The following is a 15,330-nucleotide window of genomic DNA, read 5'->3' as shown; positions in this document are numbered from 1 at the left end:
GAGTAGCCCAGGAATTTTAACTAATTTATATTTGTAACTGTCAAACAATGCTATAATTTTTTACTGCTGCTTTTAACAATTCCTGCTGTAATTAGAAATAAAATTTCTAAGGAGAAAAGCTTCAGTGGTTAAGCTAAAAAGCCCAAAAGACTCACTCATAATCATTAGTGAGTACTAGTCTTGGACAAAGTTGGTAAACTTCAAGAGTTGCTTATGGTGAAAATACCAACTTTCATAGCTTGTCATAGATGAATAGGAATATCTCATAAAAATGGTGTTAATAAACAATGTTTAACAAGGAGGATGGCTCTACTTGAATATCACCTTTCCACTCACGTGTTTTATTTTTGCTAAACTGATATGGAAGTAATACTCTTTTAACCAACAAATATTGCCTTGCACACAAAAAGGTCTACTAAGTATATATATGTATATACACTTTTAACAATAGGCATGTGTCAAAAGGATTGGAGCAGGATAAGATTTAAATTAGGGAGACTTATTAGAAGGCCAAGGTCCAAAAAGTGTCTGAACTAAGGTGGTGGCCATGTGCATGAAGAAAAAAGCAAATATGAGAAGTGATATAGGTAGGAAGTGACAATATTTAAAAATGAGTGGTAAATATGGGATGAATGAGAGTAAAGAAATAATAATGACACTAATGTGGTAAACCAAGGATAGTGGTATCCTTGACAAAAATATGGAATTTTTGTAGAATTTTGATATTTAAAATTTGATTTTAATAGACAATGGGCACATTGTCTAAGGATGTATAAGTTATTTAAGGACATCGAGCTCTGCTGTCCAGTTGGTGACATGATACTGAAGTTCAGGAGAGATATATAGATCTTGGAATCATCCTCTAGATAAGATGATTAAATCCATGTGAGCTGATGAAATCAAGGAAAGAAAAGAAAATAGATTGCTTAGGGAATATATGCGCAGTTAGAAATATATGATATGAATGATAGCCCAACTAAGGAGAAAGAGTAGTAGTTGCACTGGGATAAGACCAAGAGAGGATTAGCTTCACAATATCTCAGAAAAGAGACCATTCAGGAGAAGGAAATGATTGACAGTATCAAATTTTTCAAACAATAGCAAATATGCAAAGACTTACATGAACTGATACAAAATGAAATAATCAAAGTAAATAATGAATAAAAAGTCAAGTGGAAATTTTAGGAAAACTAACAATGTGATTTACCACTATCAGCAACAAAACAACAAAAATCATATAATTATTTCAATAGATTAAGAAAAAAGCTTTTGATGAAATATAACATTTTTCCTACTAGAAAGCAGAGAAATGAATGGAGCTTTCCTTAAAATGATAAGTAGTATCTATCTAAAATTATTATTAAGCATTATATATAATGAGGATAAGCCAGAAGCCTTTCCAATAAGATCAGGAATGAAGCAAGAATGAGTAGAGTATCAACTACTAGAGTATCAACTAAAAAACTAGTTGCAATAATTAATAACTTCCATAAAGTTGCAAGATATAAGTTAAATCTACATGAATTATCAATATTTCTCTATAATACCTACAAAGTCAAGCAGGAAGAGATTAAAAAAAGAAATTCCATTTAAAATAATTGCAGACAATATAAATGCTTGGGAGTCTACCTGTCAAGACAAACCTAGGAACTATTTGAATATAATTACAAAACACTTCTCACACAAAGTCAGATCTAAACAATTGGGGGAAAAATGTATAGTCATGGATACTATACATTTATCCATTCATTTATCCATTAGCCAATGTAATAATAATTGAGTAAATTACTCAATTTACTGAGTAAATGTAATAATGAGCCAATTATTACTGGCCAATGTAATAATAATACAACTGCCCCAAAATTATTTTACAGAGCAAGGGGAAAAAATCATCTATGAGAACAAAAGATCAAGTATGTGAAGGTGATCAGTGGAAAAAAATGTTAAGGAAAGTTGCTCAGTAGAACCAAATTTCAAACTGTAACCATTGAAACAATCTGATCATGGCTAAGAAAGAGAGTGGTGAATCAATGGAATAGATTAGGCACACAGTATTCAGTAGTAAATGACCATAGTAATGCAGTGTTGGATGAATCTAAATTTCTTGTTTTCTTAAGGAGGGGCAAGAAGAGAGGAAGAGAGAGAGAATTTGGAATACAAAATTTATTTTTAAAATATTAAAAAAGTTTTCATACATATAATTGAGAAAAATAAAAGAGAAAAAAATTAAGAAGTATTTTAGAGAAAACAGCTGGAATCTAAAGAATTGTGAAGTTAATGAGAGGAACAATATAAACAACTTTTTCTAGGGTTTGACTGACAAAAGGAAAAGAGATATAGAATGAGGATTTGAGCAAATAGTAGGATTTTGATGATAATAGTTATTAATCAAGGACATATTGGAATGTTTGTTGACAACAGGAAAGTAACCAAAAGGGAGAGAGAGGTTGAAAATAAAGAGAGGTAGATTTTTTTTGGGGGTGGGGTAATGTACTGGTCAAGATGGAGGAAATGGGATGTAGGACATATGTATATGGTTTTGTATTGCCAAACTCTTCATCAGAGACTTAAGAAATAGAGAATGGAGGATACAGGGAGAGAAAGGAGTTCTGAGATGGAGAAGAGGAAGCTGATATGAATGGCTTTATTAAAATAGTCACTTGGGATGGTCTAGAACCCAGCTTCTTAAACTGTGATTCACAACCCCATATGGCATCTTGTAACTGAATGTGGGGATCGTGAAATTTTGTTATCAGTAAATGTTTCAGTTGTATACTTATATATAACTATATATATCTCAGGTCATGCAAAAATTTCTTGGGCAAAAAGGAGTTCCGAGTGGAAAAAGTTCAAAAAGCCCTGGTCTAGAGAAAAAGTTAGTGAAGAATAGCATCATTATATTGCAAATCAATTGGGTTTGCATCACATAAATGTAGTAGACTTAACTGGCCCAGTTGTATGACTTTTCCAGCTACATTCAGTAACACATGAGGAGCAAATGTTGGGAACAATCCAAGGCTATGGATTAGCTAGGGTAACACTAGGATAAACGAAGTTCAAGAATAATGTACCATATATAGTGAAACTGTAGTTAGAGATTAAGATTGGGAAGGGAAAAATGTGAAGACAGAGTATAGGAAAGTGACCTGGGAAAGTACTAGAGGGCAGAAGGCCTAGAGTCCATGGTAAAGATTACGAATAAATATAGGAGGAGGAAGACATAGGGAAAGATGGAAAGGAAAATAGGAAATTATGAATGGATAAATATATTTCAGAGCTCTTGGTCATAGAATTAGTACATATGTGGGTGATGAGAGATCATAAATAATGACTATTTTTAAACATTGCTGAAGGTGAAAGCCATGAAAGTTGATTACCATGAAAGTTGATTAGATTGAGAAACAGAGAGCATTTGAGCCCTCTAGTAATGGGATGAGGTAGTTGTTAGGCTGTAAAGAAGACTGTTAAATAAGTACCAGATGCTTTTAAAAAAGGATGGAGAAATGACTTGTAGATTGATAAATAATAGCTACCAGAAACTGGACCTATAGAGTAAATTTATATATACAGTGAATTTCAAAGGAGGAAGACTTATTGAATGGTGGTAGTAGAGGGAGAACCTTGAAGAGCAAAGAATATTCTCACTTTCCTCCCAAATCAGTGTGTTGTGAGGTATGAGAGAAAATATAATTAGTTTTGTAAAGGATGTCCAAAAATAGAGTGCCATGTGTTAGAAGATTGATGGACTGCAAAAGAAAGAAATTCAAAATGAGAATCACAGAGGACATAGTACAAGGAGTGAACAGAACTAAAGTATATTATTGGAGGAGTTGAGGTGGGTGCAGATTGAAATCTAATCACTCTTTGTCATCCTGAAACTCTTGTCCTTGTCTTATAAATCATCCAGAGGTGTCCAACTAGCGATATGCAAGGGAATCCTCCCATAAGATTTCTTGGCATTGTGTGGATACAAATGGAATGTTTAAGCTGTCCATTGGTTATCCCTGCCTATCTTTTCATGACTGGCTCATATCCTTTTCTGGTCATAGATTCCTCTGATAACATCTTTTTCATCTCTGTATTTGGCATAATTAGCTAGGGAAGATTGTTCAACTATGGTTTCTGTTTGGTCAGTTGTGTAAGTTCTTAGAAGTGTACAGAATAGACTAGAGGCATATCTCTCTCGTATTTGATGGTGTAAGGCTCACAGGTCATCAAGAATCCATATTCTGTGTTAATTATTAATTCTCCTTTAAATGTAATTTCATGAAATCAATAAAATCCATTTACAATTTTAGATACAGTTTACAGAAGAGAGTATTTCTTGAAGGGCATTATTATAATCATCAGGTCATATAGAAAAGCACAATCTTCAATGTCAATAAAATATTGAATAGAGTTGTCTTTAATGAAAGGTATTTTGAATATAACTATCTTGGAGGTCAAATTTATTCCCTTTTTCATGATTATCAGGGCTCGGGTCAAGAGTTACAAAGCGTCTTAAAGAAACTTTAATGAAAGCAAGATCTAGAGCTTTTGATATTTAGTTACATAGAATCATGAATTTAGAGCCTGAAGGAACCTCTTAAAGGCCTTAAGGTCCATTCTTATAATTTTAAAAAGAAGACAACTGAGACTTAAGAGAGGTTAGGTGACTTGCATGTACTGTATTGTATTCTTGTACTCCTCTCCCCACCCCTTTTTTTAGAACAGGATAAGTTTATTTAGTGTTCTTAAGAGGTTTAAGTTTACTTTAAAACAAAGGTAAAAAGAATCCAAAGCTACCAAAGTAACAATACAGGAAATATCAAATACATACATTATGTAATCCAAGAATACCACCTGATCTTTCAATACTTTGTTTTCATTCACAAAAAATCTCTGAGGCATGCTTTGAGAAATCAGAACTGAACTGAACTAAAAAGTGCCACAAAATCTAGATTAGCTTCTCAGTTTAGAGAGAGCAATCTTTCAGCCCTGGAGGCAGCATCAGCTTAATCAGTGACTGAGAAAATAAGTTAGAGCCATAACTTTAATATGATCTTCCTACTGACTAAAAAGCATCAAGGACTTTCCTTCATAGGTCCAGCATTTTGGCATAATACCTATTGTTGGGATCTATCTGTCTGTCTATCTATCTTCCTTACTTCCCTCTCTCCTTCCCTCCTTCCTTCCCTCTCTCCTTCCCTCCTTCCTTCCCTCTCTCCTTCCTTCCTTCCTTCCCTCTTTCCTTCCTTCCTTTCCTTCCTTCCTTTCCTTTTTTCCTTCCTTCCTTTCCTTCCTTCCTTTCCTTCCTTCTTTCCTTCCTTCTTTCCTTCCTTCTTTTCTTCCTTCCCTTTCTTCCTTCCTTCCTTCCTTCCTTCCTTCCTTCCTTCCTTCCTTCCTTCCTTCCTTCCTTCCTTCCTTCTCTTCCTTCCTTCCTTCCTTCCTTCCTTCCTTCCTTCTTCCTTCCTTCCTTCCTTCCTTCCTTCCTTCCTTCTCTTCCTTCCTTCCTTCCTTCTCTTCCTTCCTTCCTTCCTTCTCTTCCTTCCTTCCTTCCTTCCTTCCTTCCTTCCTTCCTTCCTTTTTTCCTTCCTTCCTTTCCTTCCTTCCTTCCTTCCTTCATTCCTTCCTTCCTTCTTTCCTTCCTTCCTTTCCTTCCTTCTTTCTTTTCTTCCTTTCCTTCCTTTTTTCCTTCCTTCCTTTCCTTCCTTCCTTCCTTCTCTTCCTTCCTTCCTTCCTTCCTTCCTTCCTTCCTTCCTTCCTTCCTTCCTTCATTCCTTCCTTTCTTTCTTCCTTCTTTCCTTCCTTCCCTTCCTTCCTTTTTTCCTTCCTTCCATCTCTGTTCCTTTCTCTGTCTCTGTTTCTTTATCTTTATCTCTCCTGTGTCTCTGTATCTGTCTCTGTCGCTGTTTCTGTCTCTCTCTTAGTCTAGGGAAGGGGAAGATTTTTCTTTTCCTCCCTTCTAATGTGTTTTGAAGGGCACCAAAATAAAATAGTAAACAGTATATCTTAAAGTATATTGAAACAACAAACAATGGGAATAATAATAGAAACAAGTATTTTCTTGACCACCATCACATTCCCTAATATGTGCTTGACAATAGCATCTAGTTATGTAGAAGACATGAACTCTACAGGTTAATGGATGTGACAACAATGCACTTACCAAGTACACATTCAGAATAGTTGATGTCCAGGGCATCCTGCTCTTCATGTTGAAGCTTCTCAGCCAGGTAGAGCACAAAGCTAAGGATGAGAGACATGCTGGCATATTGATCTGGGGCTATGTATTCCAGGAGCATTGGCCACATGAGCTGGGAGAAAGAGTGGTCTTCATTAAGACTGACTTTTTTTCCTCATGAAAACCTATCATCTCTTTCCCTTTGGAATTTTAACCACAATCTCAAACTAATACCTTGAAAGTTATGGTAATAAAAATTAGATAGATTCTTACCCATTACTCTGCACCCCTTAGTTGACAATGTTATATGAATCTTAGTCCTTCCTTCTGTAAGGATCTCTTGTAACTTTTATCAGAGAAGAAAATATCTTTCATGCATCTTTGCAGAAAGATATTAATTTTATATTACAGTTTACTCTAAAGCAGAAAACTCTGTTGATGAGTACACTGAAAAGTGATGAAGGAATTGTCTTACCTTGGCCATGCAGGGGTTATGGACACAGTCAGTTAAAATTTCCAGACATAAATTTTTCAGTTTTTTCTTTTCATCATTAATCTTAGTCACATCTGAAGTCTTTGGGAGAAAGGTAAAAATCAGAGAGAATCATTCATTAGTCTCCTAATTTTTTTTCACCAAAAAATCAGAAAGGCATGATCAGAAAGAAACCATAAGGAAAAATAGAAGCCACGTGCAGAGCACCTGTATTGGAAAATTACTTTTCTGATTAATTGAGATAATTCCTAGCTAATTTTCTTCATTTTTCATAAAATGTCAAGTTAGGAAGATACAGAGGTTATTGAAATCAATTATCTGTAAATTTCACTTGAATGCTTTGGATGCCTTGAATGGAGAACCTCTCACAAGGTACGATCTGAATTCTACTTCATAGGTGCCAAAATGGAAGTTGAACAGTGTCCTTAATTAGATTAGATTAGAACCAAAAATGACATTAGCAGGAGGCATCTCTTATGTTGTTCATCAAAATGAATGTCTTTACATCACATGCTCTTTGCTCTTTTGACCTGTCATGGTCAAAGGAGCAGAAGGTTTCTGAAGAGAGACAAGTTACCACCTCCATCACCATGGCTATCAATTTCACTGTACCCTAGTCTCTTCACTTTTCCTAACAAAAAGTCCTGAATTTGGTTCTCTTCTGCCCTCTACTGTTTTTTTGCTTATTTGTTTTGCTTTGGTTCTCAGATATCCAGTTTCCCCAGATGAATAGTTATACCTCAACATACTTTTTCTCCTCCTAGTTCCAAAATGGTGATTCTATGATTCTATTATCCTATGATCCTTTAATTCATCCCATCATCCTCTTACATATTTATTACAAAGGGAATAGTAAGATCACTATCATTATTACCATTACTATTTCTTGTTGTTGAATCATCCCAATCATTCTTGCTCTCTGTAATCCATTTGAGGGGTTTTCTTGGCAAAGATGCTAGATTGCTTTGCCATTTCCTTTTCCAAATCATTTTACAGATAAGGAACTGAGGCAAGTAGGGTTAAGTAACTTGCCTAGGGTTCTCATAGCCAACGAGTTCAGATTTGAACACACATCTTACTGACTCCAGGTCCTATGTTTTAGCCACAGAGCCACCTAGCTTCCCACTATAATTATTACTAGGTCAACAACTCTTAACTAGGACTACTTCACATTTCTGTGGTCTATTAAGTCCTGTGTGTTTCTTCTAGAAATCTTGTGAATTAGCACACATGTGATAAAAAGAAAACTATTTTACAGGGAAAGGAAGATGGAAATAAATGATTATAGATATGAAGGGTTAAATGTAATTATTTTTTATCAATAGTTTTTTCAAAGGTTTTCATCCTGATCATAAATGGCAGGGTACTAAGTTACTACATTCTTGTTTAGCTCTCTCTTTCCTCCTGCTTAATCTTCCTATACCAGTGCCTGCTCTTAATATTAGCTCAGTTCTATATCTCTAATGGTAGGTTTGGTTGTATAATCTCTTGATCCCCCAGGATTTATGCCACATAAAAGTATGGGAACCGAGAACCCAGGAAAGGATAGACTTTCTAGTCTTCCTAGCTCAGTCATTCTTTGGTTACCTTGTCTTAGAACTTTTCATCATGAATCTGGAAAAGGCCTTTCCTTCTTTCTTTGGCTCTCACATGAGAGACTTTCTTATGGTCCCTTATGATAGGATTAGGATCACTATCTGCCACTGGGCCCCCTCACAGCCTCCCTTCACAAGAGTTATTGTTGTTTAGTCATTTCAGTCATGTTTGACTCTTTCTGACCCTATTTGGGGTTTTCTTAGTGAAGACACTAGCATGATTTGCCATTTCCTTCTCCAGCTCATTTTATAGATGAGGAAACATGGTTAACTGACTTGACCTAGAAAGTGTCTAAAGCCAGTTTTGATCTCAGGAAGATGAGTCATACTGACTCCAGGTTCAGCACTCTATCCACTGTGCCACCTAGCAGTGCTCATACCCCATATGGGTTAGACTATCCTGGCTCAGAGGCTGTGACTCAAACTGTGTCTTTTTTAAAGCAGTATGATTAAGAAGAAGAGTAAATAAGCATTTATTAAGTACCTACCATTCACCAATAGCTGTGCTAAATACCTTACAAATATTATTTCATTTCATTTATTACAAATATTTATTTCATATTATTTCATCAATCCTGTAAGGTATTTTTTACAGAGAGAAATTAAATGTCTTGTTTGGGGTCCTAGTTAGTTAGTGTTTGAGGATAGATTTGGATTTGGATATCCTTGAAATCAAAGAATGTATACTCTTGCGGGGGGGCGGGGGCGGCAGAGGCATGGGAGAGAAAATCAAAAGTGTAAGAAATAGAGAATTGTAAAATACAGATCAACGAGGCATAGTACATAGTACTATAGTACATAGAAGAATTGTGTTGGAATCAGGGAGACATGGGTTCAAGTCCAACTTTGCACATATAATACTTATGTGACCTTGGACAAATCATATAACCTCTTATTACCTCAGACAACTCTATGGTTAAGTCACAGATAGGTTGCTATTTGATTTGGATGTAGTTGTTTTCCATCCTGGGAGTTCTCTACACTGATGAACTCACAAGCAAAATAGAAAAAAAAAAGCCAAAGGAGAGTATATAACTAAATGTTAGGATAATTCATTTACTTGAACAACAACAACAAATATTGATTGATTGCAATTTATCTTTCTTTCATGTTATCCTTTTGTTTTGGAGAAGTAAATGGCAAGCCACTCTAGTATCTTTGCCAAAAAAACCAGAAATGGGATTATGAAGAGTTAGATATGATGACTGAAAAATGAATTAACTGAACTTTTTTGCTTTAGAGGTCTCTGAAGATGATAACTAAAATGATTTAATAATGAGGAACAGGGGCCATGGGAAAGAATCTTCAAACTGAGCAACTGATCATTGACTTTACTGTTGAAATACTCATTCAAGCTTTTTCAGTACTATGCTGGCAAATGCTTGACAACCTCTCTACCAGAACAATAGAGCATAACACACTTTTTCTGCCCCTGAGGCAATTGGGGTTAAGTGATTTGCCCAGGGTCACACAGCTAGGACGTGTTAAGTGTCTGAGGTCAGATTTGAACTCAGGTCCTCTTGACTGCAGGGCTGGTACTCTATCCACTGTGCCACCTAGCTGCCCCATAATATACCTTTAAGTTTAACCTATCCCTTTTCTCAATCATTTTAAGTCTAGACAATCAACAAAACAATAAAGTTCTGATTTATAATATTTGCCAATTTCTGAAGTGTAAATGCTCATGCTGAAAATTTAACAATCTTTTTTGTGAAGCTGATTTGAGGTGATTTTAACGCGTCCCTAATCCTTTCTTCTTTTTCTCATCAACTCTTCTGTCTTAGTATCCTCAGTCATCTGTCTCCTTTGCTTTTTCTCTTGAGAGATTCGATTATGTTGGAGGAAATTATAAACACTATTACAGGGATCTCTGAAAATTTATACTGTCCTGCCACAAGTGAACCCTCACTGCTGAATTATAATCCTTTGCCCACCTTCTGCTTGATACTTTATCACATTCCCCACAGTAATTATTCAGACTTTTTTCTTTTGCCTCAAGTACCTCACTCCATTTCTTCTTTATGATCCTCAATGAGAAAATATAATTTCTTCTTTCACTGACAAGATTGGAGCCATATTATATGGCAGTATTATATTATATTATATATTATATAAGGCAGTAACCCTACTCCACTTCTCTCCACTCCGAATTTACTTAGGGATAATTAGCATCTGGTAGGGTGAATGTTCCAAAATAAAAGCACTTACTGAGTCATCTAGTGGCTTCACACATTCATCTATGAGGAAGCGGATTAAGACTATTGCACTGTCTGTACACAGGTAACCACCTTCCCCCAGACTAAGGATGAGTTTGGCCATGGCTTCTTTAACCTAGCAAATGAAAGATAAGAGAGAAGAAATGCCATTAGAAAGTGGGTAGGCAAGTCATTTAATCTCAATTGCTTTATCAAAAAAAGGAAAGAGAAAAGAAAAAATAAAGTAGGTAAAGCTCTTTATTTTTCATTAAATGTGTGTCTCATACATATGAATATATAATGTTATTTTATTTTAACATAACAATAACATTTATAATGTTATTTTATTTCTTATCTTAGAAACCATAAAGAAAACCAAATATTTGAAAATATAAAATAAAAAAATGTATATATGCACATTTAGGCAAAAATGTAAATATATAACTATGTAAATTTAGTTATATATACATATATTGATTTATAAAATATATAACTACATAACTATACGTGTATACACACTTATAAGTAGTATATACAAGGATAGATACTGCAAATGAACCCAGAGTACATATGTGAGCATGTATATTGCAAATGTATACATACATATACATATATACACACACAATATTTGTGGTGTATGTACATGTGTATATCTATACATGTGTATATATGTGTATACATACACACATAGAAAAAGAGTACAAATGGACCTAAAATGGGTTCCATAATTAAATAGGAAAAAAGGACTGAGTAACTTTTGGGAAATTACAAAGTTCCTTTAAAGACACTGCACTTCTTTCAGAAACAAGGACCATCTTTTAAACACCATTATTTTATTGGTGATATCTGGCTGTGAGTCATAGTCTTTCAAAAAATGAAAACAAGTCTTATTCAAAGGGCAATAAAGACTCACATACAGTTTGAGGATATGAGCATATTATAATATGTAAGAAATAAATATGACATAGAAATAGGATAAAGAAAGATTAATAAAAGAATATGGTCCAGCTACTTGACAATGAGGGACAACCATTGGGCAGCTCTTATTCTCTCTACTATCTTTGGAGTAGCTTAAAGGTAATGACCTCATAGGGATAGCTAGGTAGCAAAATGGATAGAGTACCAGTCTTAGAGTTAGAAGAACCTAAGTTCAAATCCAACCCCAGACACTGAATACTTACTAACTGTGTGACCTTGGACAAGTTACTTAACTCAAATTATCTTGCAAAAAAGAAGTAAAGCCTTTACCATGGCGGGTGGACCTCTATATTAAAATTTAAGGGAGGATATATTTAAGGATTGAGAAAAATTCACATAAATGATCCCTTTTAATATATTAACTTTAGCAAGATGGTAAGAAAAGCATCCTCATTGTTTTTACTTTCAATGACCGATTGACCCAAATCTGCTCAAATTAATCATTGCCACTGAATGTTATCTGTAGTGAACTGAGAATTTAAGGGGACTGATTTTTCAGTTCTCTCCAACAACTCTTTTACAAGGATCTAGAAAAATATATCAAGTCCTGATTGGAAAATCCAGGTGGGGGGAATCCCCTTGAATCATTTACCCCCAGTTCTGACAAGTATAGAGAGACAGACAGAGAAGTTTGTAGACATAGAATATATCTAGCAATAACTGAGCAAAACAAGTTACTCATGATGATTGGAAGAAGGCTGAAGCTCAGAACAGGGCAAAAAAGAGGTCCTAGACTCAAACAGAAAGGGATCTGACCTTGTATAGGTTACAGGAATAGATGTCAACTAGCAGGACTTTTGCTTACTAAGCAGTCATAGATCCTTAGTAGATTCCTATACCTAGGAGTGACATTTAGGGCGAAGAATAATTGTGAGTCCTAGATTTGTGACCCCAGGAATGAGGCAGAGTAGGGATGAGGAGAGGTACCAATTCCAGCCTCCAGCCCAGTTTGAAACCTGCAGCAGAGTAAACAGAGCAGGAAATCCATATCAAAAGTCTGCAGGTCAATCACTGTGAACTATCAAAGCTTTCCAACAAGCTGATAATGACCAAGTTCAACAGGAGTCTATTGGAACTTTTACTAAGGAGAAATCTACAAGTATGATGTTTCAATCCAAATCTAGATCAGGAAATTTCAGACTTCAGACCAGAAGGGCAGAAGTCAAACTTTTCCCTGGATCACAACACTATAGAAATACTGAAAGATTACATGAAGTTCTTTAGCCTGTTCCTGGGTTCCTAGAATAACCCCACCTTTAATAATTCAAGAAAGTAGCAGTAGAACCCAAGAGGATGCAAGCTCAATTCAAACATTCTCTTTTGAAATGTACTGAGGTTAATCCTAATATAACATCCAAAGTCAGAAAGTAGGCTGAAATAATTAGCAAACTGAAGAAGAATACCACTGTATAAAACTATAACAGTAATAGGGATGCTCAAGACATAAACCCAGAAGCAGAGAAAGATTGCAAAAGCTCTACAAGCAAAGATTCACAAAGCCCCAAATAGCTAAAGCAACAACAAAAACAACAAAAACAAAACTACAGCTTATAAACAAGTTCAACCAGAATGCTAGGAAGAGATGAAAAAAGAATTTTTTAAAAAGAGCTCAAAAATACTTTTATAAATTCAGTGAGAGTGCCAGAAAGAAAAAGGAGAGCTGTGGAAAAAATTACAAAGGGAATTAGCAGCTAGATACAAAACGTAAAAAAGTAAAAATTAATGATTCCATGAGACAAAAAGAAATAATAAAACACAGTCAAAAGCCTCAATAATAGAAGAAAATGTAATTTGTCTTATAGTAAAAAGAACTGATATGGAAATAGATAAAGGAGAGATAATTGAAAAATCATTAGATTGCCTAAAAGCCATGACCAAGAGGGAAAAAAAGAACCTAGACATTATATTGCAAAAAATCATAAAAGAAAATTGCCCATGTCTTTGAGAACCAGAAGTGAGAATAGAAAAAATGCATTTATAACCTTCTTAAAGAAACCTATAAATGGGGTCTTTCAGATAAAAAGAATGTTATGAAAATATCCCGAAAGAAAAAAAACTTCAAATACCATACCACCGAAGATTTTGCAGTCGCCCATATAAAGAAGCAGAGAGCTTGGAATACAATATTCCAGAATGCAAAAGAGATAGAATAAGAATAATTTACCCAGAAAAAATTTAGTACAAAAAGAGTTTTGATGAGATAGAGGACTTTGAAGTGTTCATGATAAAAAGACCACAATTTAGTAGAAACCTTGAAATACAAACACAGGAATCAAGACAAATATAAAAAGGTAAACATGAATGAGCAATTATAAGAGACTAAAAAAAATCAACTGTTTATATTCTGATATTAGACAATGATACATGTGTCCTCTAAGAACTCTATTATAATCAGGGGTTATAGAAGAAATCTAATTAGAGAACCTAAGAGTGATTTTCTTATATTTTAATTATCTTGAAAGGAGAAAGGACATGGAGAGGAAAATCAATATACTAGGATAGATGGAAAATTATCTCACATAATTGAAGTGCTCAACAAGAAAATTCTACAGACAAGAAGAAAGATTTGGGGTGTCAGTGATACTTGAACTTCATTCTCATCTGAACTGAGCAAAGAAAAGAGCCCACACAGTTGGGGAGAGGAATATATTTCACTTATCAGGGTAATAGGAAGGAAAGGGGAAAAGGCAGATGGTTCAATAAGATGAAGAATGGATTAAGGAAGGTTTTAGTCTTAAGAAGAACATACTCTAAAGAGATTATAGCAAAGAATGGTTTAAAAGGAAAGAAAGAAAAAAGAATCTATGATTAGACTTCTGTGGGGAAAAATAAAAAGAGGAGTGTGAGGGTAGTGTGCTTTGGTGCTTGGTACTCTATCACACTCTCTTCTCCTTTATAAAATAGATGGGAAACAAAGATAAGGAAAGGCATGAAAGGGAAATATGTAATTATCAAACATAACTATGGGATGAACTCCCCTGTAAAGCATAGAAAGATAAAAAATGGATTAGAAATCAGCACCCAACATGTTATCTACAAGAAACACACTTGAAATATAAAGTTAATATATAAGATTTAAAATAAAAGAATAGGTCAAAATTTTTAAGGCTTCAGCTGAGGTAAAGAATATTAATCAATTTGATCATAATTCCAGAAGTCTGACAATCTAGCATGCTAGCCATGTGCCCTGATAGAAAGGTGATAGATTTCAGGGTACAGAACAAGACATAAAATTTTGGATATGGCCAATGTGAGAATTTGTTTCCTATGTATATGTGTTCCAACAGAAAATTGATGTTTGTCAATTGACCAAAAAAAAGTAAAAGAAAAGTAGCATATACATGATCATATTATTTTCTAATCACAAAAGTATGGAAGGGAACTAGTTAGACTGATTTCAGTGTTCTAATTTGTGATTTTCATCAAGGAGATGAGATCAAACATATCAAGTAAACTGCATTCTCCAAAGAGGTAGATTACAAATTCATGCTTACCATTATATGAATCCCATATTCTCTTATAAATCCCACAGAGGGGGTCCATTCAATATTCTGGGAGCCTAACTCTTGTTCTTTTGACATGTTCATTTAACCTATGGGGTACCCAGGTTGCAAATCAATTATCTGCAACTCATATTGTGTGATCAGATCATCTTTTTTCAGTCATATATTTCTCTGATGATTTCCTTTATCCCACTTGGCTAATAGTGCTTTAAAATTCAAAGGCTTTTAAGCTAGAAATATTCTGTTTACTGCACTCACTTATAATTACATTTAGAAATAATCTACACAAAAACCAACTTGTAAATTAAAGGCTCTTTGCCCAAAAAAGTGTTTTTAGGCAAATGCTAACCTATATCATAGGAATACTTTAGTCTTTACTTTAGTCTATTACTTAGGAGGATCC

The 15,330-nt window shown here is 34.6% G+C and overlaps 1 protein-coding gene across 3 annotated transcripts in view; it reads right to left on the bottom strand.

Moving 5' to 3' along the window:
- The window catches only part of LOC100919262 (maestro heat-like repeat-containing protein family member 1), a 111,136-nt gene that overhangs the window by 80,871 nt on the left and 14,935 nt on the right, over positions 1–15,330 (bottom strand). For all 3 annotated transcript variants that reach the window (XR_004233684.1, XR_004233683.1, XM_012549105.2), the window contains exons 6-8: positions 10,460–10,582; positions 6,639–6,737; positions 6,149–6,296 (exon numbers count right to left, since the gene is read on the bottom strand). Coding sequence is in view for 1 of the 3 variants with exons in the window: in XM_012549105.2 (XP_012404559.1) it covers positions 6,149–6,296; positions 6,639–6,737; positions 10,460–10,582 (370 nt within the window). In the remaining 2 variants the exon portion in view is untranslated. The remainder of the gene's footprint in view (positions 1–6,148; positions 6,297–6,638; positions 6,738–10,459; positions 10,583–15,330) is intronic.

The sequence above is a fragment of the Sarcophilus harrisii genome, chromosome 4 (genome assembly GCF_902635505.1).
Source record: "Sarcophilus harrisii chromosome 4, mSarHar1.11, whole genome shotgun sequence".
In the NCBI taxonomy this organism is placed as follows: domain Eukaryota; kingdom Metazoa; phylum Chordata; class Mammalia; order Dasyuromorphia; family Dasyuridae; genus Sarcophilus; species Sarcophilus harrisii.
Note: the sequence above shows the minus strand (reverse complement) of the source record. Positions and strands in the feature narration are given on the sequence as shown.